The 27,671-nt window shown below is 43.9% G+C and overlaps 4 protein-coding genes across 7 annotated transcripts in view; 2 read left to right on the plus strand and 2 right to left on the minus strand.

The window, feature by feature from the left end:
- The window catches only part of LOC147245366 (trinucleotide repeat-containing gene 6A protein-like), a 37,388-nt gene extending 31,668 nt beyond the window's left edge, over positions 1 to 5,720 (plus strand). For all 4 annotated transcript variants that reach the window (XM_086183978.1, XM_086183980.1, XM_086183981.1 and 1 more), the window contains 10 exons: positions 81 to 179; positions 323 to 497; positions 662 to 808; positions 1,077 to 1,247; positions 1,341 to 1,481; positions 1,670 to 1,777; positions 1,904 to 2,134; positions 2,666 to 2,736; positions 2,947 to 3,086; positions 4,027 to 5,720. In XM_086183978.1, the coding sequence (XP_086040104.1) occupies positions 81 to 179; positions 323 to 497; positions 662 to 808; positions 1,077 to 1,247; positions 1,341 to 1,481; positions 1,670 to 1,777; positions 1,904 to 2,134; positions 2,666 to 2,736; positions 2,947 to 3,086; positions 4,027 to 4,375 (1,632 nt within the window). In that variant the 3' untranslated portion in view covers positions 4,376 to 5,720. The remainder of the gene's footprint in view (positions 1 to 80; positions 180 to 322; positions 498 to 661; positions 809 to 1,076; positions 1,248 to 1,340; positions 1,482 to 1,669; positions 1,778 to 1,903; positions 2,135 to 2,665; positions 2,737 to 2,946; positions 3,087 to 4,026) is intronic.
- A 5,849-nt stretch (positions 5,721 to 11,569) lies between these two features.
- ndufab1b (NADH:ubiquinone oxidoreductase subunit AB1b) lies at positions 11,570 to 14,651 on the minus strand. The gene is made up of 5 exons (XM_086184555.1): positions 14,435 to 14,651; positions 13,222 to 13,338; positions 12,533 to 12,620; positions 11,908 to 12,003; positions 11,570 to 11,814 (listed from the first exon to the last, which is right to left on the minus strand). Exons 1-4 carry the CDS (start codon positions 14,603 to 14,605, stop codon positions 11,912 to 11,914), a joined length of 468 nt encoding a protein of 155 aa, XP_086040681.1. The 5' UTR covers positions 14,606 to 14,651; the 3' UTR covers positions 11,570 to 11,814; positions 11,908 to 11,911.
- A 433-nt stretch (positions 14,652 to 15,084) lies between these two features.
- Positions 15,085 to 20,212, plus strand: dctn5 (dynactin 5). Its single transcript, XM_086184805.1, has 6 exons — positions 15,085 to 15,226; positions 15,381 to 15,449; positions 15,566 to 15,684; positions 16,098 to 16,209; positions 17,293 to 17,395; positions 17,485 to 20,212. The coding sequence occupies exons 1-6, from the start codon at positions 15,179 to 15,181 to the stop codon at positions 17,580 to 17,582; spliced, it is 549 nt and encodes a 182-aa protein (XP_086040931.1). The 5' UTR covers positions 15,085 to 15,178; the 3' UTR covers positions 17,583 to 20,212.
- Positions 20,213 to 22,326: 2,114 nt separating this feature from the next.
- Positions 22,327 to 27,567, minus strand: hapstr1a (HUWE1 associated protein modifying stress responses a). The gene is made up of 5 exons (XM_086184804.1): positions 27,142 to 27,567; positions 25,960 to 26,040; positions 25,306 to 25,373; positions 24,950 to 25,160; positions 22,327 to 22,674 (listed from the first exon to the last, which is right to left on the minus strand). Exons 1-5 carry the CDS (start codon positions 27,335 to 27,337, stop codon positions 22,358 to 22,360), a joined length of 873 nt encoding a protein of 290 aa, XP_086040930.1. The 5' UTR covers positions 27,338 to 27,567; the 3' UTR covers positions 22,327 to 22,357.
- Between the last annotated feature and the right edge of the window lie 104 nt (positions 27,568 to 27,671).

The following is a 27,671-nucleotide window of genomic DNA, read 5'->3' on the forward strand; positions in this document are numbered from 1 at the left end:
TGGAAACACTCAGACAAAAAGAAAACATTTTCTGCTGTCTAATTTTTCCGTGATGTATAAATGTATGCTTTACTTCACAGCGACTTCTCCTACAGCAGCAGCAGCAGCAGCAGCAGCAACAGCAGCAGCAGAAGGCTCAGAGCCAGAGAGTCATGCCTGTGGGACGACAGACTGACCAGGTGTGTGTGTGTGTGTGTGTGTGTGTGTGTGTGTTTGAATCCAGCGTTGCTATGTACACACACAATTAGAGTTTCTATATCAGCAAACATTGGTCTTTTCCATGTTGTTGCCTCCTGAATCTAACTTCACTTCCTCTCCTTAGACACGTCCCATTGGTTCATCTCCATCAATGATGCAGCCGCCACGACACTTGGACCCTTCCCTGCTCAAACAGCCCTCACCCCTCAAACCGTACCTGGATAACTACTTATCCCACAATACCCCTGAGATGCAGAAGGATGCCTCCACTCTTGGATCCTTCAGCAACTTCCCTTTAAGTACGTTTGCTTCTAAGTTATTTCAGAAGCGAGATCTCCATTATCTTGTGCTCAAGTACACTTGACTTCATTCATAAAAGGACAGATTTGCTAAAAATACTGTGACTATTCTTTTAGTCAACATTGAGTGATGTTTTTGTTTTCCTGCTGTTTCGTCCCGTCAGGCTTGAACTCTAACCTGAATGTATCCCTGGACATGGGTGTTGGTGGTGGTACAAGTGGTGGCGGATCTGTGGGCTACAAGGAGCCGCCCCAGTCCAGACTGAAGAAACTTTGGGCTGCTGACCCTCTGGAGCAGAACAACAAACCTGGTACAGAAGAAGCTGATTGTGACCAAACTAGTTGACGCAGAATTTTTCATTCTTGACATGTTTTTAATGAAAATGGTACATGTGAAGTTTGGGACCATTGAAACCTTGTTTTCTGTCCCAGTTGCGTCTTGAAACTCCAGACTATTTAGTGTTTTGAAAGGATGGTTGACCTTGGTTCTGAGCCACTTCAATAGATCATACATTAGAATGAGCAACCCAGTCAGCAGCTGTGTCTTCATCTCTTTGTGTGTCTGTGCTTGTCCCACAGGTGCTATGTCGTCTGGGCTGCGTCTGGAGGACTCTCCCTTCTATGACTTCCTGTCTCCTGGCCCATCTCCCCTGAGTCCTCCCGGCCAATCAATGGGCTCTGTGGGTGATGGCTGGCCGTCCCGTGCCAACTCTCCCCCGCCCCATGGAAACACTGTCACCTGGCCCCCAGGTAAACCAGGTTCCACATACAAATTTTGCAGAATGGTGTGTATTGAGACCTGCTAATGTGTCTGTGTGTGTCTGTGTGTGTGTGTGTGAGTAGAGTTCCGACCCGGGGAGCCTTGGAAAGGTTACCCCAACATCGACCCTGAGACTGACCCATACGTGACCCCCGGCAGTGTCATCAACAACCTCTCCATCAACACCGTCCGCGACACAGACCACCTCAGGGACAGGAACAACGGTAGCTCACAAATACTGTTAACATGTTTCTGTTTTTACTTTTACTTGCATACAATTTGTTAAACCAACTCTGAGTGTATTAAGAGCTTTGATGAGGAGATTTGATTCTCTTTCTTTTTTGTTCTCCATGCGTTAAACAAACACTTGTCCTGCTGGGATTTTCTAATAACCCCTGCGTATGTTGCTCAGGGCCATCCTCATCTCTGAACACCACGATGCCTTCTAACAGTGCCTGGTCATCCATTCGTGCCTCCAGCCACAGCAGTTCCCTCACCAGTACAGCACAAAGCACTTCAGGTCTGCAGTCTTTGACTTCTAGTGCTGTCATTTCCAATATTCTCAACCTCTCCAGCTAAATGTGCAGGATGTTTAGATGTTGAACTTCCATTTACAGTCGGTGTTTTCCGTCCTTTGTCCTTGCAGCCAGACCCAGTGAGTCAAAGTGGTCTCCCGGCGGCAGTTCTGTCTCTAATTCCTCCCTGGCCCATGAGCTGTGGAAGGTCCCCCTGACTCCCAAGGCGCTGTCTGTGGCGGCTCCCTCCAGACCGCCACCTGGCCTCACCAGCCAGAAGCCCAGCCCTGCCTCCTCTGGCTGGGACAGTTCTGCCCTGAGGCTGAGCGGGTGGGGCTCCACTGAGTCCAGATACACACCTGGTGAGAGATACGCAACAACAACATCTGTATTGTGTTCTTTCATGTTTATGTCATTGTTTGATCATATAAAAATATTGTTGGACAAAAGCTGTCAAGAGAAAAAGGAGACGACATTTTATCAAGTTAGTGGAATCTTTAAATCAAGGCAAACTTACTGCAAAACATAGTGAACCAAACCAGTATAATAATACCAGTGAACAGCAGGCAGAATTGAAGCGGTATGTGCCTGTAGATTTGTGGGATAAGATCATGGAGGCAGCAGTGTTTGTGAGTTGAGTCACTTCAGAGATTTCTGTTGATTTGGTAGAAAATCAGATCTACCAGCAGATATTAAGTAGTGCCTCACAGGCCCGAACTGACCCAAGCGAAGGAAGGTTTGAAGGCTCAACTGCATTACATTTTCACATCTGAGTTTTACGTCAAATCGCAGGCTAATGTGTGTGGGTGATGCTGAAATGGAGCACGGACCATCCACTTTTCCTTTTTCAGTCGCCCATTTTACTTAAAATGATGCCTTGTGTGTGTTGTCAGGTTCCAGTTGGGCCGACGGCAGCACCACAGGGAGAACCCAATGGCTCGTTCTGAAGAATCTCACACCTCAGGTATGTCGCATGAACAACGCTGTCATTACTGGAGCTTTGTAGATGGTCCTGTATTTATCCGGTGAATGAAGGGGTATTTTACACACATCAGTCTTTGAAAGCCCGTTTTGTAGAAATGTGTCCAACAGCGCTTGTTGTTGCGACCACTACGACTCCTGGTTTCAAACATGGGCCCTGTGTAAACTGGTCTTTGGTGCCTGTGTCTGACAGATTGATGGCTCTACCCTGAGGACCCTGTGTATGCAGCACGGCCCTCTGATCACATTCCACCTCAACCTGCCGCACGGTAACGCCGTGGTCTGCTACAGCTCCAAGGACGAGGCTGCTAAGGCCCAGAAGAGCCTGCACATGTAAGGAGATCACACACAAACGTGCACTCAGCAGCCATTCTAGATTACAGGCTTTTCTGTCTCTCTGCAACTTAACATAATTATTAAAACATCTCAGAAAACATCCTGACCGAAGTGAGTCCAGGCAGTTCCTTAAGTAGCTGGGTTAGAGTTACTTAAATTCTTCTTTTAATCACCATGTAAACAGTTCCTGTAATCAGGGTTTGGGATTAAACAAACATTTCTAAGCCGATTTCAAAGGCATGTGGATGTGTTGTGTGTCTCGAGGCAGCTTTTTCCATGTAAGTATGAACATAGCAAAAGCTTTAGATAAGGAAAATATCACCTCAACAGCAGCGTGGTGCAATTCTGATAGAAACCCAAACGGCAAATAAATGTCTCAATTTTTCCTTTTGAACATTCCATATATTTGTAATTGAGAGGAAGTTGTCCTTTAAGTAAAGCGCTGTTCTCATCAGCAAGTGCGTGTGATTAAAAAAGTGAGCCACGGTTTCTTCCGGTTGATGTCAAAGTGTGGAAAAGTGGCACCAGCCATTTTTGTCAAGCTGCAGCAGCCAGTCATGGAAGCCAGAGATCAGACCAGAATGGCTTCAGGTTTCCAAGCAACAGCCAGTGTCTCTTTGTTTTGAGTTCAAGAAGAAAGGGAGGAAAGGGTCTATGTCCAAGGTTCAGGAATGTCTTCCTCTCATTTGTTGCTCAGTGGCAGTTGGCGAACAATTCATAACAGGCGTCACATAAACTGGCCACGTAGTGACACACCCACACCGCCACACGACTGCTGCAGCGCCTCATTTGATGTGACACCGGCATTAGTATGGGTAATAAGTGGGTTGCAAGTCTGACATGCCACATCACTCCAGATGTGTGTTTAAATGCACTGTATTGCAGCAGCAGTCAGTCACTCTCTCACACACACACTGTCTCTCTTTTGTCTCTGTAGGTGTGTTTTGGGGAACACTACTATTCTGGCTGAGTTTGCCAGCGAGGAGGAAATCAACCGTTTCTTTGCACAAGGGCAGTCATTGGCCACTCCTTCCTCCGGCTGGCAGGCCATTGGCTCCTCTCAGAGCAGAATGGATCAGTCCCACCCCTTTCCCAGCCGCGCTCCTGAACCTAACCAGTGGAACAGCAGCGACCTCCATAGCTCCTCCCTCTGGGGCGGGCCCAACTATTCCAGTAGCCTGTGGGGGAACCCCAGCGGCACCGAGGCGGGGAGGATCAGCAGCCCTTCTCCAATCAGCTCCTTCCTCCCGGTGGATCACCTGACGAGCGGTGGGGACTCCATGTGAACCACCAGCCTCTCAGACAGGCTAGGGAGAGGGTCAGTAGAGAATTATCAATAATCAGCAGAAGAAAGAAAATAATTAGTAGTTCTAAATGCAATGGCACTAGTTGGACTCTTTCTCACTTACATGATATTCAACCAAGCGGGGTCTCCCCTGTGGAAAACAAGTTACGTTTCTCTCTCTGCACATATGTCCACTTTGTTTTAGCCCAAAAACATATCAGTCGGAATACTTGAATCATGCAGGCCAATTCTATAATGTGAACGGATGGATATTTGCTTCCAGGTAGTGCTCTTTCAGACCGAAAAAAAGCTTCAATCGAGCTCATTATTATTATTATATATATATTCATATATATTTTTTTTTTGTTTCATTCGTAATGTTTATTTTAATTCCAATTCTTTTTATTTTAAACGTTTTTTTTTTCCTTTTTATTTTATTTTATTTTAATTTTTTTTTTCCATTTGTTTGCTGACAATGTTGGAGTATGAGCTTTTTTAACTTTGCACTGAATGTGGTTTTTTTCTCAGTATATATAATCTGCAATATAGAGGGAGCAGCCAGTTTTTCCAGTGTAGCTGTTTACTCATTGAGGTCCTTACCGTATGTGTGTGGAAGTACTGTGAGTGTGTGAGTGAGAGTACGTGTGCGCTCCTCTCTGCCTTGGCACGCCTACCTTACTGCGTTGTCGTGGAGTTCAAGATCAACAGATAGTTTAAAAAAAAAAAGAAAAAGAAGAGAATAAAAGCTGACTTAGGAGGATTATCTGGTGATAGTAAAAGTGACATTAAAAAGTATTGCACCAATTTTTGTTTTTAAACTAAAGAACGTTGAGCTCTGCAGTGCAAAGGACTGTAGCCGCAGCTGGGACTAGCAAGCCCCGCCTACCCTAGTATAGGGGGCGGGGCCTATCTAGCAAGCCCTCCCGTTCGTGAGCCCCCTAGTGGGCAGGAGGGAGGGGGAACAGCACTTTCAGAATAGGCTTTCAATGTTTTGGAGGTGCCACACTGCAACCTCTTGTTTACAAGACTTAGGAGGCGGAACGTGTGTTCATTCTTCATTTTAAAGAGAAGATGGAATAAATATAAAAATGCATTAAAAAAAATATAAAAAGAATTTTAAAAAATGAAAAAAAAATTATAAAACAAAGAAAAATTACACAAAAAAATTAAAACTTATCGAGGATGAAGACGATGCTTTGTAACTCTGGGAATTCGGATCAGTGTTTTTGGCCATGGCGTTGGTTATTTGAACTATTCCTCTTTGTCTGCTAAATAACCAGCAATGGTTCTCAGGAAATCAAGCCAGTTTTCCCCCCCTTGTAGTTGAAAAAAAAAAAAAACAACAACTACTACTCCTTGTAGGAAAGGAAAATCCAACTTCTAGCACTGAAAACTATGTATAGGTCTGTAAGTTTTTTTTTTTTTCTCTGCCAAATAACTGCTTTAAGCTGGAGAAGCTCAACACACTGCTTTCAATATGCTGTCTTTTTTGAGGGTGAGGGAGGGGGTCCAAGTGTGTGTACATGGAGGGGGGGGGCAGTGGAGGACGGACTTTATAAATCCCTCTCTCCTCTCCTCCGATGTAGAAATCAAAAGGTGGGGAGTGTTAACGGCGCGAGTGTGTGACTGTCAGTTCTGTCTTGTCGGACTTCTAAACCAAGAGAAAGGCGAATCTGTATCTATGCATACTGTAGCCTCTCACATGGCCTACAGAGAGGCGCTTTGTTCTTGTTTTTCTCTCTCATGTCTCACTAAAATGTTTTAAATGTTTCATTAAGTACAACTTTTTAAAAAAAAGAAAGAAAAGAAATTGCTCTCATTGCCACAAATAGTGTTTAAAAAAAAAAGAAGAAAAAAAGGAAAGAAAAAAACTCACTGATTTTGGTTGAAGATTATATTTTAACAGTGCAAAAGTCGTCCACATTTCATTGCCTTGATCCTAATTGTGTCCGAAGATGCAACAACAAGTCAAGTGGCTTCTACCTGTTTACAAATGGAATATGATTGTATTGTTGTGCTGTTTATTCATTTTATTTTTCCTTTTTTTGGGGGGCGGGTGGGTGGGGGGGGGGTACTCATCTGAAGTTCTCTGATCTAGTGCGTGTGTGTGTGTTAGGATGCTCTGTACTGGCAAGATGTGACTTCCACCGCTGGAGGGAGGGAGGGGGCGGGGGTGTTTGAGTGAATGTAAATCCATCGGTTGCGTTTGTCGACAAAAACCCATGTGTGAAGAGTCTAGCAGCGATTGTTTATGATGCACAATTTTCTTGGGGGGGGGGGCTTCAGAGAGTGTGTGTGTGTGTGTGTGTGTGTGTGGGTGAATGAGAAGTGAGCATTAGCAAAGCCATGGACCTTAATTTCTTCATTGCATAATTACTGTGGTGTGTGTGTGTGTGTGTGTGTGTTTTTTTCCCCTCCAATAGAGGTTTTTATTTCAGAAGTACTACAAGTGTTGGCTTTTGTTGTGTTTTCAGTTTAGCCGTGAATATTTACCACGTTGGAGGCAACGTAGTGAGGCAGAACCTTGAGTATTAGCCAGACTTGACTGTGGTGTGTGCCAGTATTGACCTGCTCTCTACCAAATAATTCAATCATATACAAAAGATTAGTTTACTTTAATTCCACATCTCTTTTGCTTAAACTGTGTATCTCTTATTTTGTGTTATTGTTTAACAATTGTCATCAAGTGGAACATCTGAAGTGTGTTGTTTTGTTCTTTTTTTCTTTTTTTTTTTGATTAACTTAATTGACAAGTTGAACTGAGGAGCCTTGGATTTTGCACTTGGGTGGATGTAGAGGAGGGGCCGAGAGGGCGGAGAGCGACGCCGAGGTGGCTGGTGACGGCGGCGGTGTCGTTTTGGATTTTCAGGTCTGTCAGAGTGTGAAGGTGTGTCTGTGATTGTATTGTGACAGGGTAAAGTAAGTGTGTGTGTGTGTCTGTCTGCATATTCTCAAGTGTGTGTGTGTGTGTGTGTGTGTGTGTGTGTGTGTGTGTGTGTGTGTGTGTGTGTGTGTGAGAGAGACTACAGAAGATGGTGCTCTGTTGGTTCCAGTGAGACTAAGGTTGGGGGTGGGAGGCGGGAGGCGTCTCCCCCTCGAGGTTTACCTCTTCCCCGTTCACCTCGCTGTAGGAGCTGAGCCAGAATGTAGCAGAGGAAAAAAAACAAAACAAAAGCAAAACGGTTTAACAGGCCGACACCTTCAAACATGGAGAATCGCATTCAGCAACCACTGCTCGTTGTTTTTGTATTTAATGATTGAACTACTGTTTAGACCACACCTGGTTGTCATGGTGACAGGCGGCCATGGATAGGCTGGTGTCTGACTGAAATGTGGCAAGGTTTCATATCGACCTGTTGTGACTCAGGCGTAGGGGGGTGTGACTTGTGATTGGCTGGTTCAGGGAAATGAAGGGCTCCACTCGCCTCTTCACTGGCTTATCCAGGATCAGTTCTCCCTCTCTGACCCCGTCGACAAACGCCAGGAGAGGTGACACAGAACTGACAAGTCAGGGCCTCTTGGTGGAATCCTTTCTGTTCATTCTGGTTTTGGTAATAGATCTTTCCCGGCACTGATCTAGGAGCAATTTAGTCCAAGTATCTGTTACTATTGATGGGACTCAGCTGATCCCTGATCAGTAGCTGTTTCGAGAAGGGACGAGCAACGAGTGTAGACCACCTCACCCTCACTCCCCATTATACTTCAGCTTCACGGATTCATCTGGCCGCGTTGCAGTCTGGTCCCATCTACTGTTCAGTGTGTGTGTGTGTGTGTGAGAGAGGGAGTTTGGAAAACATTATCATGCCAAATTGAGGCGGGAGTGGGAAGGAAAGGGATTTTTTTGTGGGAGGTGCGTGTGTGTGTGTGTGTGTGTGTGTGTGCGCGTGTGTGTGTGCTTATTTAAAAAGCTGGACAATGTTAAAATGCTTGAAGAAAACTCATTTGCAAAAGGATGACGTAAGGAAAAACTTTTCAGTGAGCGAAAACCACCATGAGCAATGTACAATCGCCAGGGCTGCCGAGGGGCTTCCCAACAGGGCCAGAGGAGAGGGGGAGGGAGGGAGAAGCGGGGAGGAGAGGGAAGCTGGCAGGTGATACTCTACTACTTTTAATAGTTGCGAAAAATAATGTGACTCTTTGTTTTCCTCTTGACTAAACTATCCTGTGAGCAAATGCTATATTATGTCACAACACACCCACATGGCTCCTACTGTCGATCAAAAGGCTATCTATATTTTTTACTTTACACACATAAAAACACCCAAGAGATAATAAAAAAAAACAAGAAAAACACAAACTGTGAGAATCTGCTGTCTTTGTTGTCATTTTACATTTAGTATGAATACACACAAACCCTGAAAAGCTTTAGTCTAACCAGCACAAAGATGTGGGCGGGTTACAGGGGGTGGGGGGCGGGGGGTGGGGTGGGGTGGGGGGGTCGCTCAGAGAGACTATGCAGTGGAGTGTTGAACCCAGGCTTCCATGTCCACCTCGGGTTTTTTTGCTTTCTTTGAAAATCCCAAAAAGTTTAAAAAAAAAAAAAATTTAAAAATTTTTTTAAAAATGAAAAAAAAAATACAGTTGAGATGGGATTCCCAATAATATTCCTCAAACATGTTGTGCCATCGTCGAATCGTACTACTAGTACTACTACTACTAATAATAAAGTTTTAAAAAAAAACAACCTTTATTACCTAGCAACCGTCGGGCCAGTTGTAGCAGGAGAGGAGGACAGGTTTAAGATTTGCAAAAGTCCATTTGTCTATTTTCACAGCTTGTCTCCTCCTCAATAAGCGGCGAGACGCGAGGCCGGTGAAAACTGCAAATTTTACACAACTACAATGTCTTTTCTAGAGATTCTATCAATCCACGGTGTGTAGTTGGATCACCTGTAAACCTATTATGCACATTGCTTTGGGAGACTGTTGGAACTATATATTATATATATGTATATATATAATATATATGTATGTATGTATGTATATATATATATGTGTGTGTGTGTATATATATACATTATATATATATTATATATATATGAGAATATAAACGTACAGTGTCTATAATCAAGGAGAGGGAATCTTCCTCTCACACAGGAAGTTAACTCCATTTTCAAACGTCTTCCTCGGGTCATCAAAGGATTTTCTCTTAAACTTCGGGGGGAAACTGCACTTTTTGAAGGACAATCTTTATTTGTTTGGGTATAAAAATTGACGAAACGAAGTCGCCTGATATTACAAGGTATAGAAAACCAACTCCAGTGTGCTCTAATATGAATGTCTCCTCTGATGCTGTTTGTCTGTTTGGTTTCATTTAATCTTTTTATTCTCCTTCCTTTGTTGCTTGGTTTGTTCAGTATTTTTTTTTCTCCTTATTTTTCTGAATTTTAGTGCTCTTAAGAGAATCTGTACTAAGGTGTAGAGTTAGTAGGTAGTAGGTCTTCTGTTGGCTGTACTCGTATACTGATTACTGTTTGTAACCTCTGGCCCTTCAGCCAGCATACAAAGCTGTATAACTTGGGTACAACCCTCAATAAAATACTAACAATAACCAAGTGTCTCCTGGACTCTTTGGCACCCCCGTCTGGTCACTGGTGAAACAGCATGCAGTCAAGTCACTGAACAAGGTCCTATCAATATTCCCCACCCAAGGGGGCAGCGTGGCTCAGAGGTAGAGTGGCTGTCTGGCAACCGAAGGGTCGCTGGTTCAATTCTCACTTCCCCATGTCAAAGTATCCTTGAGCAAGATACTGAGCCCCTGATGGCCCTGTGATGGACAGGGGACTCGTCCAAGGTGAACCTCCCCTCCCAACCCTCAACGGATGAGCAGTATAGAGGATGGATGATCCTCCACCAGGAAACTTGTAAACGAGGTAGAAGAATTTAAATCAACTTCAACTATCTCACAAAGAACCTGCAGCTTTATAGTCGATACTTACAATATTAACATCAACGCTTTTATGGAAGAAGATCAGGAACAAGATTGTTTTTTTTTTTTTATTCAAATGTCCGTCCAACTCTGTCGTTAAAGCGAGTCGTCTTCAGTGCTTCTCCCCAAATTTGCTAAAAACGTGCGACTCGACTGAGACTCTATAAACTCAAAGGGTTGTTTCCAAGGGAACGTTTCCAAATTTAGTTAAAACATCCACCGGGACTTTGAGGGCGAAGGCGAAGGTCACGGTCAGACGCATCAGAGGCGTGCAACCATAATGGGTTTAGTTTTCGGGGGGGGGGGGGGGGGGTAATTATTTGACCTCTGAGAGTGAACTGAATTGAAATAATTTCCCTAAGCTCTTAACAGTGACCCTCGGCCTTTTGGTCTGGACTACACATCTGTAAAGTGTTGTGACTTCAAACATCTGTCCACACACACAGTTTTTAAGAAGTCAGTGTTCAGAACAGCAACTGTGAGTGTTCCCGCTACCGAAGCTCTCTAGAACCTCATAGGTGGGAGAACTGTCAGAAAATAAACAAATATGAGCTTAAAAACCCGGCCACTTGCCACTTACCACTGCGTACTTATTAACATGTCACACATTTTTAAGTGTATTGCAGAATTAATATTTTATCAGATTTCAATCAACGCCATCAGCTGATCCTGAAAATCAGCATGAAGTCGCACCTGATCGATTCCGTGCAAAACACACACAAGAAGAAAAGGTACAAATAATACATTTCAAGTTTATTTGAAACTCAGCACGGCAAAGTAGAAACTGAAGCCAAGTCGTTGATGTTCTGCTGAAACGTCACTGGTAAACAATAAAATAGGTAACTTGTAATGTTTCTATTCAGGGAGAAACCCACCCGTCGTCTCAGCTGGTGTTTGACTGTGACAATAAACTACTCCTGACGCGTTGGCCACTTTGCCAGTGGAAACAAAATCTAGAAATGAACTGTTTCTTCTCGTACACGATCTCAATCACATCCCCGTTTAAACTGCTGATGGTGGGATTTTTATTTATGATCCGCCTTTAAAAAAATCCAGGAAACCTTTGAGGAGAACGATCCCTCCTGAGAAGATGTGCGCTTCACTCTAACTCGTGTGATTATTTACTGAGCAACTCTGCTACACACTGACCACGAATGGTAGTGCTGTCAAAGTACCTGGCGAAACCCCCCAAAATGGGACGCAAGATAATAAAAAAAAAAAAAAGACAGCGTCATGAGATCCCAAGACCACACCTGCGACACAGAACCTTACAGCATGTGTCTTTATTGAACTATTCATGACAAATTATACATCGGAACCACAGGGGGGCGCTGGAGGAGAACGCAAGCGCTGTGATATTCAGTATGGATTCATCTCCACGCTCCCAAAGCACATGTTCATTTAAATACAGTCAAACACGAGGATGCTGTGATGGACAGGAGGCGGCGAGGAGGGTGTGGAAAACAGTTTGGTGTCCATCTCTGACAAGAACTTCCTGCAGGGGCGGGCACACTGGGAGGAAGAGGACAATACAATGGAGACAGTGAGAAACCACTGACGAAATTAAGGGATGTCATTTTGGCAGGCTGGACGAGGACGACTCACGTGATTATTCATAAACATCCTTCTTGTCTGCGATGTACTGGACGATCTCCTCAGGAGTCATCAACTTCTCCGCTTCAGCGTCTGGAATCTCAAAGCCTGCAGAGGAGCACACGCTCGGTCAATGCTCCAGGTAGCCCCACCCACACCCGCAGCTCAAAAGACAAGCCAAATAAATCTGAATACACTTTTAAAACCCAAACCGATTTTCCAAAAAAGCTACCCGGCAACTACTGATGGTGATAATGAGGACAAATCCATAATGGCCTTTCCAGAGAAACTCTGCTCACGTGTTCAGCTTATTTTGCTGAGGTTTATTTCTATTTCAGCTCAGGTGTTTCTTCCAGGACCAGACAACTCACTATCATATGAGACGTGTCATATTTGACTCCAAGCTTTCAATCGTGAATTGACAATACAACCTTTTAAATGTTGCGTGACAGCAACTCATCACGACTGCCGTTAATCACCAGGGTCAAGTGTGACTGCTGACAGTCCAATAATGACACATTCTCATGTAGTTCCCAGCGATACTTGAGCTCCTCCCTCCAAATGAAACAGTCTGAGCATCTCATCTCTCCCACGCCTGACCTGCTTCCACACCACACAGGTTGCCGTGGCAACTCACCAAACTCATCCTCCATGGCCATAATGATCTCCACCTGGTCCAAGCTGTCCAGTCCCAGGTCTTTCATGAAGTGGGAGGAGGTCTGCAACTGTGGAGCAGAATGGAATGAACACGAACACACACACACACACACACACACACACTTTCAACGGGTATGCACTGCAACTAGCGTTCTTTTTCATCGCACATTAATCTGACTATATTTTCACGATTTATCTCTGAATTATTCAGTCAATGAAATGTCAAGAAATTTTGAAAGGGCTCATCGCAGTTTCCTAGAGCTGTAAGTGATTTGTTCAAATTGGTTCTTTAGATCGAGCTGACGGTCCAAAACCCAAACACTGATCAATTCCTCTCTTTTGGGGGTTGAAAAAAGGCAACAGATCTTTCCATTTAAAAGCCTGGAACCAGCAAACATTTGGCAAAATAATGTGCTGATTTGCTCCAGCTCAACACACCAGCCTCACAAATACAAACCACTCAAAGTTTTGAGTGCGTATGATGATGTAATAAGACTTCAGAGGGCCTCGACAGAAGATACATGCGCGAGTACATAACCATGGTGTCCAGGATACAATAAGCAAATGTACTGTTTGATCTCCTTCATACTCTGGCAGTAAACACACAATACTTCTTGATGATTCCACTTCCTGCTGACTGTTTGGTTTGTTTCTTAGCTTCCCACTCACCCTCTCTGGATTGATCTTGTCGTAGAGCTTGAGGACGTACATGACGCGGTCTTTGATGCTCTCTAGAGTGAGGGGGGGCAGGTCCCCATACTGTCGGCACAGCACGCCTGAGGAGATCTGGGAGGAGAGAGGAAGACCAGGCGATGTCGTGGAAGTGTGAGAGGGTGCTAATCATCCGAGCACAGGTATCTGGGGCTCACTGGAGGGGAACTGTTTCTGCTTCTTGACATTTTGCTCTAAGAGTGCACGTTAACCGACTTAGTGATGCACAACGATTTTTTTTTCAAATAATTTAACTGATTTGCAGAGAGCCAATAACTATTTATGTAATATTATCTGTGAAAGACAAGTTGATCTGATATTCACATTTAAATGCACAGGGAAACACAACATTGTGATTTAAAACCAACATTAAGAAACACTCATAAATCACACATTTCCTGATATAAAGAAGAAGAGACTTCACAAAGCTGGTGGAGCTCAGTGGACTGATAAAGCCAATGACATATCAACTGTTAATGTACGGTTTGCATTAGACGTCCAAATGACTGAGATCCAGTTTTCAGTTTCTTCTTCATCATCAACTGTAAACTGCGACGGATTCCGATTGAGGGGGGCTGATTGTATTGGTTTGGTCAGCTACATGGTACCGTGCTATTTGTTATAATACGGTGTTATAGTGTGTATAGTGCTAAAAACAACAGTCTGGCCCATTAACTGCAAACTTGAAATGTATTAAAGACTTTCCCAGTGGGCAACATAACAACACATTAACGATCCTGCTTGCTAGCATCTACGAAAAAACAGGCTACAATGCTTCCCTGCAGTCGTAACCCTTAACACCGTCAAGTTTCACTGATAAAGAGGCTTACAATCATTCGGCACTGTTAAAGTGTTAGAAGTCGCCGGGTGTCACAGGTGAGAGAGCGCCAGTAACCAAGTGTGTAACCCATCTCTGTAACTTTACTAACTAGCTAAATTAGCTAATAAGCCAAACATGGCCGTTGTGTAATCACGTATATAACCACATCACGTCATACTTTCTCTTTGGACAAAACGTCACGAGATGATGTTCTCACTCCTGATAAAATACCTCGCTTTCCAGGCACGGTAAACTTCCAGATGCTATGTTAGCATGTCAGGTTTGAAAGACGTCAGTAGGTCACGGCGGGGAACGCTAGGCCAAAACAGCTCAATGTTACCAGAGACTCACCCGGTTTTGTCCGAGCCACCGCGACCTCCGGCTGTCTGCAGCGACGGACAGGTGTCGAAGGGTGGCTGTTGTCGGGGCGGCGGCGATTCTCACTGCCAAGTTACCGGAGAAAAGCCTCAGCGAGGGCCGAACGAACGAGCGGACGCACTGCTGCAGGACACGGGACGCCATGACGGAGCGAAGTGCGGCTACACAGCGTGCGACGCGAAGAAGAAACAGGGTCAAGGGCTCCGCGGCACGCATGCGCACAACTCAGACAGTTTTTAGTCTTGTTTTGCTTTCATTTTATGTTGGATTTCAAATATTTTCACGAATAGCCAACCCCCCCCCCCAAAAAAAAACAAATATTAAAACACTTTGCACAAAAGGAAAAAAATCTTGAGAAAAGCAACGGGCTAAGGTTTAAATCAGGAATGATCAATCAATTACCGAATCGTTTTACGGAAACGTAATCTGTTTAATAACAATGACATTCAAATAACTTTCTTTGCCAAATAACTGCAGAGAGCGGAATAATCCTTTACAGACACGATAAACTGTGCAAATAATGATGACTATTTCAAATAAAACAACTCTTTAAGGACATTTCCAACTTAGTGGAACGAAACGATCGATTATATGTGATTCAACTCGTATAGTCTGATCATCGGACGGTGGAAGAAGAGAAGCAGAAAAGCGCAAAGCGACTCGTTCTTGTTGCTGTATTAGCATCTCTGTTGTAAATATTTTACTAAATTGCCAGCCATGGAGTTGTCAGAAATCCTATACAACAAAGCCGAGTACATTGAGACGGTGAGACAACGTGGATGATTTCAAGCTGTTGTTAGCTAGTGGGTGCACGGCTAACTGAAAGCTGAACTGGGCGTTGTGCGTTGGATTCATTCTGCTCTTGAATACACAGTCAAATCAGTAACTCGTATTTACACACGATCTCCTTTCATCTCAGGCTTCTGGCAACAAAGTGAGCAGGCAGTCCGTGTTGTGCGGGAGTCAAAACATCGTCCTCAATGGCAAAGTAAGGAGCGGTAGAGTCGCTCAGTTCAGCGGGACTTAGCGTGTGACATATCTGTATTAATGTGTGTGTGTGTGTGTGTGTGTGTGTGTGTGTGTGTGTGTGTTTGTCCCCTCCAGACTATTGTCATGAATGACTGCATCATCAGGGGGGACCTGGCTAACGTCAGGGTTGGGAGACACTGTGTTGTTAAAAGCCGGAGCGTCATTCGACCACCGTTCAAAAAATTCAGCAAAGGGTAAAGTATCTTTTTTCCCTTCACTATATGATAAAAATGTAATCATTTTTATGTGAAATTAAACAGAAATCACGACAAGAAACTGACTTTTTAAAGAGCAAACTGGTACATTCATAAAAGCATTTTAAAACCTGAGGAGCTTTCTGAATAACCTGAGGAGGTAGAGCTGAACTCCAGTTCATAGCCAGTCTCCAAGCCACTAATCAATGTTGCTTGTAAAGCTGAATTTAGCACTTGTGTCTATCATGAAGTGTGTAAATTAAGTTCTCAATCAAGAGAAAATTATAACGACTGGTCATTGCAATGACACGGAGACGAAAAACTTCTGAAGTTTTAAAATCTGAAGAGCTTCAGTTTGTGATGCGAGTGAATCAAAGCAACTCCCGGAACGACCGTCCATCTCTCTGCCTCAGAGTGGCGTTTTTCCCGCTGCACATCGGAGACCACGTCTTCATCGAGGAGGACTGTGTGGTGAACGCGGCACAGATCGGTTCCTACGTCCACATCGGCAAGAACTGCGTCATAGTGAGTTGGAGGAATACACGCACGCGCGCGCGCGCGCACACACACACACACAGGCGAACAGATAGAAAAGAAAGAGGACATCACGGTGAGAGAGGGTATAAACAGTCCCAGTGTCTGTGGTGAAACAGTCACATGATGGTCATGGAGAGAGCGGCTCCAGCAGACTGCCAGCAGCAGGATGAGTTCATCTGAACACACACAGACCTGCAGAGACGATCAATGAACTGAGACTGGATTATACTTTATCATTGTTTAGGGTTAAATTGTGACCTTTCCCCAGGTTGTGCCCTCCATCTAACCCTGCCCCTGTCTCAGTCTCGACTCAGTCTCACCCTGCCTTAGTCGGGATGTTGACCACAAGTCTCGGTCATGACTTTGTCTCAGTGTGGGTGGTCTTGACGACGACAACAACAGCAATATCTAGAGGGGCCACTCAAGTTCACGACTGAACTTCATATCTGGTTGAATAAAAAGTGTTTGCTGAAGAGTAAAACATTTCGCTTGTTATTTTAGTTGTAGATTTGGGAATTGGTGGAGAAAGTAGAGTTTCTGTTCTATGTCTTGGATCCCAAAAAGGAAATTCAGTGAGAGTTTTACGGTTACACTGTCAGAGAGACCACACCTTCCGATGCCTCTCGTGATGATGGAGGTAAATCTCAGCGATCCGGAGTTGTTTCGATTTGTTTTTTTTTGGTTTGGAACAACGTACGTCATTTTTAACAAAAACGAAGCTCAGCAATTTACAGATCCGAGTCCTGTGTGTGTTTTTAAAGAGTCTGTGTTTTATTTTAAATCTAAGAAGGTTCCTAGCGAGTTGAGTCCATCCTCCCATACGCACTAATCCTCACAGCAGCAGGCAGATGCCGGTGCAGACATCAAGATACTCAACATTTTTGGCTCTTAATTCGGTTGACAATGATCCCAGTAAACAACACAACCTAATTTCATTATGTTTCGTCGTATTTTTCATGGTACATTCATCCTACCGACAGATTTATTCGAAATAGTTTCTACTGACAATAAAAAGATCCACTGTGTTGTCTTTGTAAGTTCTGTCATGCTCACGGTGGCGTGTCACTGCAGGGTCGCCGCTGTGTTCTCAAAGACTGCTGCAAGATCTTAGACAACACCGTCCTTCCCCCTGAGACCGTGGTGCCTCCTTTTACCGTCTTCTCTGGATGCCCAGGTTGGCCTTACGCACACACACACACACACACACCTCACCTGCTCCTCCCTTGTTGCTTTGGTTTAGATCACCTTCTCTCTCTGTCTCAGGTCTGTTTTCAGGGGAGCTCCCTGAGTGTACGCAGGACCTGATGATTGATGTAACCAAAAGCTACTACCAGAAGTTCTTGCCCCTCAGCCAGATCTGAGCCCCACCTCCGAACCTTCATCATCACCTTCTCACTTTCAAGGTCGGGGGGGGGGGGTCATTCATCGGACCGAAATGGACTTGAAGACTTGTCTTTAACATGAGGTCTTGTTAAGAGCCCACGCAGGTTTTTTCAGTCTTAAGAAATCCTAAAAATGATCCCTGACTACTCTCAAAACCTTTAATATTTAAGGTTTTTCATATTCACGCTCCGATTTTCTAATTTGTTTGAAAGTCCAGGACCTCCAGTCAGCTGCTGAGGAAGCCTCTCACGTGTGTGGGGGGCTGTTTGTTGAAAGTGGACAACCTCGGACCAAAACCCCTGCAACCAGCGTTGCTCTTTAGCTTGTTGGCTTGTTGACATCCTCATCCAGGTGAAGAGGAGGCTTGTTCAATGAAGAAGCCATTGTGTTGGTTTTGTATGTGTCATTTTAGTTTCAGGCTTGAAGAATGTGTTTGTCTGCCTTCTCTTAGAAAGTTAATTTAATACTGTTTGGATGTGTGTGTGTGTGTGTGTGTGTGTGTGTGTGTGTGCGTGCGCACGCGCGCAGGATAATCCGTCTGCCTCCGTCATTGTCGGAACTTACAGCCAACATCTCTAAAAATACAGCAAATAAATCCAATATTGAGCTCTGTCATATTTTCTTTGGTTTATTATTACTCTAAAGAATTCTTATTTTAGTTTGAATGACCTCATTGCTCAGTAGAAGCATTCCTCTGGCACCATCTAGTGGTCAGTCAAGGGACTACTTCCTAAAAGAAACGCTGACCCCCAGCCTGTCTTTTCTGGGAGAATGAATTGCGAAAGCACTTAACACACTAAAGACACGTTTTGCATAAATAATTTTCTCCCAGTTAGACTCAAGTTTTAGATGTCATAACAAAACTCAAACATTCCCAAAAACACATTTTGTGTTGTGATGAGTAACGATAGACGGAAAGGCTGAAGACTATTAAAGCACGAGTGTCACAGCCGTAACACCTCAAGACTGCATTGAAGGATGTGATGAAACCAGTAGAAGCCAGGTCAGAGGTCACAGGGTGCTAACGGTTCCTATCAAAATGGACACTGTCGCAGCAGAGGGACGGCTACATAAGAGACCTGACTGCTGAATCCCTTGTTGAATTTGATTGACAGCGTGGCGGAATGTTCTTCTCATTTACACTTTTTCACCATCGCTTAATGAAAACTGAGAGGGGCCAAAGTTAAAACCTTTCAGCCTTTTCTCACAACTGTAAGCACAAAACCCAGTGTTTGAACTACAGTTCAGATTAGGGTTCTGCAGGACTTTCGTACTTTTTTTTTAAATGCATTGATTTAAACAAACTTCACTTCTCTAGAGCTCCACACCCTGAACATTGTGGTTTCCATTTGTTGGTGAAGTGTGTCATGAAGATGCAGCTTTGTAAGATTCTGAGATTTTTGATTTTGTGCTGTTCTGAGAAAAAAAAAAAAAAATGAAGGTTTCAAGAAATCTGTCCAAACCCATTGAGAAAAATGGGAAGTTCACTAAAATGCATCACTCTGGGATCACATGAGGTGGTCCATTAATATGTTTCTTTAAAAATACAAATCCACCACATCAACTGTCCAGTTTTTGTGTTTCTGCAGCCTGAACAACAATCGTCTTCATTTAGCTGCTCGTGTTAATCTCCTCAGATTAAGTTTCTAATCTGTGATTGAAGCTTTTTGAATGGATGAAAAACAGCTGTGAATGATAGGAGCCATTTGGGAGGGACAGGGTTGTTTTGGTGATCGCTGGCTGTTGCTCTCCGACTTCTCAGCTCAGGACCCCTAAACTCAAAAAGGTCCCCCCCAAAATGAGTCAAATACACTTCAATGAAACAATCCATGTGATTTCAACTCAATGGTTTTATTTCTTTTTACAGTGTGAACCACATATATCATACCAACAATTAAATGTTAAGTATATAGATTAGCCATTTATTACTTTTTAAACAAATAAGTATTGAGAAACAGCTGATAATAGTGTTGGCTCCAGAGAAATGTGGCATGAGTCCGCCTTTAGAAACGCTGTGGATGAAAGCCGGTGACTGGCTCGAGGGGCAAAGGGAGGGGGGGCAAGACAGCGAGTATAACCTGCAGGTCACAACACTGGCATTGGAAGACGGCGCAAAGCAGACTCTTAAGTCACAACCTAGAACAACTCGTCCTTGTGTTGAATTTAAATTAATTTTTCCGGTCTGCAGACGAGCCACTCAATCTTCCCTTTGAATGAGGTGTTGTGAGACTCTGGGAGGGTGTAACTACTCATTTGTAGCAAAAAAAATAAAAATTAAAAAACAACAACAAAAACACCATTTGGTTTTAGTCAAAAATGCTACCCACTGCCGCTGCGAAGTGTGTGACGTGTCGAGAGAAAGAGCTGAAAATATTCAAAAACACATTCCTGTGATTTAATGAGACAAGAGCCTGTTGGGTGAGCTCACCCTGCAGGAGATCCCGTCATGTTAAAAAAAAAAGCAGACTGTTTTGATTTATAGGGCGAATTCCTATTTTTAAAATAAAAGAATCCTTCCTATGATACATTATTCACTCTACCAGAGAGGCTGCGTGGACTTGCCTGAATTTACAACACATTGTTCCTTTTTGTTTGTTTGTTTGTTTGTTTGTTTGTTTGTAAAAATGTACATTTTTAAGACCCGAACCAATGATTACTTGTTGATCCTCATTCACAAGCCGTCACAAACTCTCACACTTCCCCAATAAGTTTTCAGTCTCATTCAGTGGCTTAATTTGAATGCAAAAAAATAAGCCGCTAAATGCAGAACGTCTGCGTGGTTAATTTCTTTCACGACTAGCCAGCGATCATGTGGGAATATTAACAGCCAACCTAAAATGAAAAAAAAAAAAGAAATCCGTGACCAAAAATGTAACATAAATTAAAAACTGGCATGCTTCATACAACTTTAGAACACTCATGTCCAGGGTTGTAAAATGTGCGGGTAAGGGCGGGGGTGAGGAATTAGAGGAGGACACACTGACGTCACGGCTGATCAATTCACATTTGTCATTACTGTTAGCATCTTATGCTAACGTGAAACATGTTTCTTTGTACACTTGTGCCCAAACGAGATCTTCGTATTCGTCGACATCCTAAAATAATCTGTAACGTAGCTCTTTGCATTTCCTTAAATATAGCAACGTTTACGACTGGTGTGATGTCAGCATCTCCTCCTCTGCTTCCTTACAGAGGAAAGGAAGGCAACAAACCATTTCAAGAATGAAACGGGCCCAGAGTTGCATCATCCTGTACCAATAAAAAAAAAAAAAAAAAAATAGAAAATAAAAAGCAACCTTCTTTTTTAATGCACACGCCCCTTTCAGAATAAGACGACAGAGTCCCAACACAAAGTGACAGTTGCCAGTTTTCCACCGGCTGGTGTGGGAAACGCTACCTTTTTGCGAACACATTTATGCTTTTTTCCCCCCCTCCATACAGCACCATTTATCGTCCACTTGTCGTACAGGGAAGGGTTCTTTGAGCGTGAAAAGAGCCCCCGTGTTTCATTCCTCTAAGCACCGAGCGGTAAATGTGTGACGTGGCCTCGAGAGGGCCTGATGGGAGCTGGGCAAGGCTACAACTGGGAATCAATGGAAGAGCCGATTTGTTTGCATGAGTCAGAGGTGGAAAAAAAAAATCGAAGTGCAAAAACTCCTGATCGCAACTCATCAGAATATAGTCACACAATCACATAAAACAGCAGCTGCTTTCGTAGTAAGACTAGGGGAAGGGGGGGGGGGGCGCAGTCAGCAAATGGGCTGTTTGAGAAGCTGAATACACAAAAATAATTATTTTCCATTATCTTCAACAAGTACAACAACAAAAAGGTGGAGAAAGAAATTAATTTGGCTATCACTGCTGTAAACAGTGGCGACAAACCTAGAACTTTAACACTGGTGGTTGAAGAACTAAAAACGAAGCAGAAGAGTTAGCAGAGAACAAGGTGCAACACATCAAGTGCCTGGTATCGGTGGTTAGGCTGTTGACATGGTAACCAGAGAAGCTGAGGCCGGGTGACACCGCAGATGTACTCCAGCTGGGTGACTCAGCTCCGCCCAGAGTTGCAACCATGAAGTAACAAAGAATCGGTGGGTTGTCTTGACAGAGTCTCCCACGGAGTTGGAGAGCAATTCCATGCATCACGTGATTTTATCATGGCCCTCACTTCCTTATTAAGGTGGTGGGTGAGGATGAGTGGGTGAGGGCCGAGTGGGATGGGAGGGGGCAAGGGCACAAATGTGTCATCAAGGATCAAGTGGCTTTTATTTGTAAAGCAGCACAGTGCATTTTCACCCGTTTCAGAACTGTCTGCATCCCAGAATGAGTTGATGACTTCCTGTTGCCGTCTCCTCTCCAGGGCAGCCATGTCTGATGAAGGGTGTGTTGGTGTCAATGGGCTGCCCAGTCTCTCTCTCAAACACACTCGCACGCACGCACGCACACACACGCACACACACACACACACACACACACACACACACACCTGATTGCAGAGCAGTGATTTGAAGTACTAGCATAGGAAAAGGAGACAAAGAGCAGAATCCATCTGATATTGGATCACACTGAACTTCCAGCCTCCATTCCCTGTTTTCATTTCCAGCCCAGATTCATCCGCCCAGCCAGGGATCTGCACGTTCATCTGCACGTCGGTCTCACGTAAGTCCGCCCATCCATCCCCCCTCTCCTCGCCTTGGCTTGGAAGGACCTCCCCCCCACCCCCAACCCCCCTCACACATAAGCAGGCAGCAGATCAGATCATCCTGTTGCGTTTGTGAGTAGGGGAGTCTGTGATGACATCACTACACTGGGTGGAGTTTCGTTTCCTGGTTCCTCCTCCCCCGGCAGAGGCGGAGCCTGTAGAGTCCAGATGCAGTGCCATCTCCTCTGAGATGAAAGTGTTCAGGTCGACGTCCTGGAGCCCGTTACGCCGACTGCGGCACACTGTCCCAGAGCCGGAGGAGCCCCCTCCACCAGCACCACCTCCATTACTGCTGCTCCCACTCACGTGTGTGGGAGACCCTGGAGCACCAGAGCGTACACTGATGCTCGCCATGGCTCCACTCAGACCTGCAGAGAGAATAGAAACAACAGAATTAGATTTATGTTCACAAGGTGCGACACACACTATGGTTTAGTAGCAGTTACAACATTACTGACAAGCTTTTCGAATCTTTTAATAGCGTTTCAAGATTGATGGACGCATGACCACGTACAAAGCTCCTTGACCTGAACCATGATGTAGCATCATTGGTCAACGTCACTGGCGCTGGGTTTTGTTTCATTTCCTGTCCCCATTTTAGATTTCAGGGGGTGGGGGGTGGGGGGGGGGGGTTGAGGCTGCTTGAGAAGAGCATTGTTAGAATGCTTGTCACGGAAAAACATTTGAAGCAGCAATGACACAAACACACACACACACACACACACACGTCATGTGCCAAAGTGAATGCTGAACAAAAATAAATAGGCCCTCAATATCTGCAGCTACAGTACGACTGCTGAACACTGAAGTGACAAAACCACATCATGAGTGAGTCTGGTCTTGCGTGTTGGAGCATTAGTGGCGTTTCACTGGCCTGGTCCTGAGAGTTCTCAGTTCCTGCTTTGTCTCATTTGAACCCACTGCTAACACCTTACACACAGTTCTTCACTAAAATGAACACAATGTCTTTGCTGGACATAAGTGGACATACATGGATGCTCTAGCGACATATCACAATTCATACAGACAAGATCTTTCTACTGCGTTTTCATAGGACTTTCTCCATTATAATGCATTATCGTATCATACATCTTCAAGCAGCTCCTCAACACAAGAGCAGACAGAAACAGCCAAGTTTAAGGTCACTCAAGGCAATTAGCAATTTTAATTACTAGGATTTTTTTTTTGGGGGGGGGGGTTCAGTATGAGTTTTAAAGAGCCCAAATGTACTTGGTTCTAAAGTCACATTCCACAACACCGGTGTGGGATACATTTTGGGTTTAAGTCAAACCTGCCATGAATGTGCTGGTATGTTGATTTACAAGAGAGGCAATGAAAAGCTAAACATAACAGGCCATACAGCTAAAGTCTTGCTATTTTACTATATAATCCAAAAACAGCTGCACATTTTTGCCAGGGAATCAATACACTGTGCCAGAAAACACACATCTCCCACACTTCCAGATGAAATTCTGAAGGTTAAACAGACAACTTTTACTCTGCTACAACATATATGTTGTCAAGTTCAAATAGGACTCCAAAGGTACGCTCTATCATACATTACACAACACGTGTTTAAGACCAGATATGTACCCCAGACATGCTTACAACAGTGCTTCAGTCTGCAAAAGCATTCTTTCATTCACATTCCAACGTCTAAATACTTGAACTTTAAAGTCCACTGCTCCTTGAAAATATGTACTCATATTATAATGCCAATACGTGATCGTCCAGCCAAAAGAGTTGTCGTGACAAGCCTTGTAAGACCCAACACACACAAACATTGGTGGTAAAAAGCAAACGTATCAGATGGGATCTGATAACAGAGAAATGAGATACCGTGAAACCCTCTGACTCAGACTGAACTTGCATTTCTGTAACCTAAACCACGAAATACCAGACATAATCCACCCTACCCTCAGCTACACCCTAAAATGACCCTTTAAAAATGAGACAACATTTATTTCAAGTGCACTGACAGAGCTCAAGAAATACCAATCTGATGTAACTGAACTGCATAAAGAAACACGCCATCTGCATATTTGAAAACTGCATTCAAACCATTGAAGAAAAAAAAACAACAACACTCTGCATTTGGTTCAGTGAGACATTCTCACAGAAAAACACACTCATACACATGAGGGGCCAACAGAGTCAAATCCTTGTTCACCATTGGCCAATACTGAAAACACTCCCATGTTCAACATGCTCTTATCTCTCGGCCACATGCAGCAGAGCTCCACAGAAGGACAACAAGCCTTCTCACAGTCACAGATTCTGTAGTTCATTACTTGAGGTACCGTGTGTCTGACTGAAAATCTCATGAAAGACTACAATAACAGATTGACTTCACACTGGACCTGTATAGTATTTCAGTTCAAGCTCTTATTTCTGTTAGACCTCATGAGCAACCACGTCTCACAATCATGTCATAGTTCTTTCGCACCTAAACAGGAGCCACGGGGTCTGACACTCTGCATATATAAAGACATATTTAATAATAATAACAATGATAATAATAATAATAATAAGCCTTGACAATGACACTGAGGACCAGTAGCTCCACTGACTTTGTAGCTCCGTTGTGGGTTGTAAATCGAGTTTGTGATGGCAGCTAGAATGACTGCCATAAGCTGTTCTTACCGTGCAGTGCTATGGCCTCTCTGAAGGGCTGGAGGTCTGCTTCTACAGATGAGACGGTCTCGGCTGGCGAATTAGCCCGGCTGGGAGCCACCATAGCTAGTCTTGGATTGGCCCTGCTACTCCTGTGCGGTGGTGCTTTTCCACACAGAAAGCTGATAAGATCTTCCCTACGGATGGTTCTCCGGCGCTTTTTGACCCAGGCCAACATGTCCTACAATACAATGTCAAAGGGATCAGGTTGAAAAAAGGTTTATTGTGATAGAATTCTGGTTCTAATATGACATTTTCCGAAATGTAAAAGAAAAATTATATCAATGGTCCTAAACTAAGCTGAATGAAAGCAGAATGAGACCAACCTTATTACGTCGTTGGTGGCCTATCTGGATGCCTCGGTCGAAGCTTCTCTGATGGGCCTCCACACTCTCTGCCATGGTTAAAAGCCAAAAAGACAAAACAAAACAAAAAAAAAACCCCACAATCATCACTATCCTGTTTTCCAGAACCATGCAAAAAGTCTAACATGTTAACAGTGAGTGTGTTTGTGTCTGATATTTCGGAAATCATTTGTGAAAATAGATTTAAAATGTTTACTACCAGATGGTGCCAGCTACTCACCATTTACTGCATAATCTACCACAGAATATATATTCTGCCCATTTTTTTGGACTGCCAAACTCTAGAGTTCAGTTCAATCCCAGTCTTGCTACTACAAACAGCCTCTGTTCCACTGGTGAATTCATGACATGGTCGTTATGGGAAACTTTGGGACAGTAGTCTGTTTATTAACCTCACAATGAGCATGTCTTTCAGTGACACACAAAAGCCTCGAAGCCCTGCAGGGGCAGACTGATCAATATGATGCTGATAAGAGGTTTAATGTCAATAAAAACACATCTACGTGTCTTCAGCTCAAACTGATGGAAAGAAGCATGGAACAACCATGTGTATAATGTGATGAATCAATAAATCCAGCTGGAAAACAAAGATATAGAGGAGAGGGATGTGGTTACCTTTGTAAAGATTGGTCACTGCTGTAGCAGCGTTCTGAAATGGCACCCATAATGAGAGGCTCTGCTGATGACATACTCTGTCTGTTAGAGAAAGAGGAAATTATCATGTTTTTTATTTAATAGCATACCGACATAATCTGGAAACAAAAAGCCCTAATAAAGGAAGATTAATGTGACCAGAGAGCAGCAAAACATCAGAGAGGCAGAACAGCTTGGTGATTATAGGGTCGAGATGAAGATCATTTTCATTCGCCATTTTGTCTTGCATCTACAATTGCAGACACAGACTTTGACATAAAAATAACTGTCAGCCAGCGCTAGATGGCCAGCTTGGCAGCGGCTTATTTAGCAAGAAAGCACCGACACACCAACTTAACTGCCCTCTCAGCAGTAAAGTTGCACAGCAAAGCCAAACATAAAGTTATGTCAACCATGGTCGGCCTTAACAAGTCGAACTCTGCACATTTGGGTTCAAAGTTAATAACGGAGAACATACAGTCACGGCAGAGTGAAGACAAACCAATTTTTCCACAGCGAACCAATAATATCCTCGCCATTTTGTGATTATAACGCTGGCTACACGTTGTTTCACAAAGTGCTCACTCAGCAGCAGACCGGGCGTTTAAAAGCAAGTGAGCAGTCCTATGCTAATTAACAATCTGTGGGCCATAGGCACATCCAACAGCGTCCGCTTTACCAGGTGGTAACATTGACAGCGTTCAAGAAACTGTCATCTGGGAATGTCGCGTAGATACGATTGTTGTTACCATCGCCATTTTGTAACTAGCCTGGCTAACGTTACGCTAGCTAACCGCGACCGTCTAACTTGGTGTCAACCAGCTAGTTTATTGACAAATATATTCATGTGAATTTAAGCTACTGTAAATTTGTGTGTCAATCTACAGAAGGTTGTTCTATAGCCGAAGCCGACGTATAACAACTGACTCATACTTCATCTTTGCCAGAAGCCCACACAAGCTCGATAAATTTAGCATTGCAAAATCAGCTGTAAAGGTTACCCGGCAAGTTACGTGCTAACTAGCTAGTTAGCATTCTATCTATATGACGCAAACGCTAGTTATAACCCTATGTAAGTAACGATAGCCCAATTGCTAACCAACAATCCATGGGGATAATGTAGTGACAATAACAGACAAGCACACGGAAGGCGGTGGTTTTAACCTTTGTATAATTGTGCCACAGCAGTGGCGGAGTTCTGAAAGAGATGCCACAGTTTATCCTGGTCGTTGTCGGCCTCCTCCTCGCTCGGCTCCCTCTGCTCTGCCTCGGCCAAACACTGCCGCTCCCATTTTGAGAACCAGTGCTCGGGTCCGTGTTCCTGTATCTCCGAGTCTCCGTCTTCCTTCTTCTCCTCCATTAATACACAGAAACTCGAGGGAAACGTCCTGTTTAACCGTAAAAGATGACTACCTGTATATGCTGTAAAGAATACTGTTACCAATTTTATGAATAATGGTACTGTTGAAACTATTAAACACTACGATATGCCGCTGACATATCTTTCGACCATCTGTGAAGCTAAGCTTAGCTAACTATTTTTCCTACTTGCCGACGTCGAGATATATACAACGCAAGCTACAGTGTTGTACGCTTCATCCCTCCCTTTACGCTGAAAGTTAGAAGTAATTGGCCACATGGGCAGAAGCAGGGCGGGCTTAATTGCTAGAATCAGAATCTCATTGGCTGGTAGT

The sequence above is a fragment of the Aulostomus chinensis genome, chromosome 18, assembly GCF_037954235.1.
Source record: "Aulostomus chinensis isolate RoL2024-O1b breed Wild chromosome 18, RoL_Achi_v1.0, whole genome shotgun sequence".
Classification (NCBI taxonomy): domain Eukaryota; kingdom Metazoa; phylum Chordata; class Actinopteri; order Syngnathiformes; family Aulostomidae; genus Aulostomus; species Aulostomus chinensis.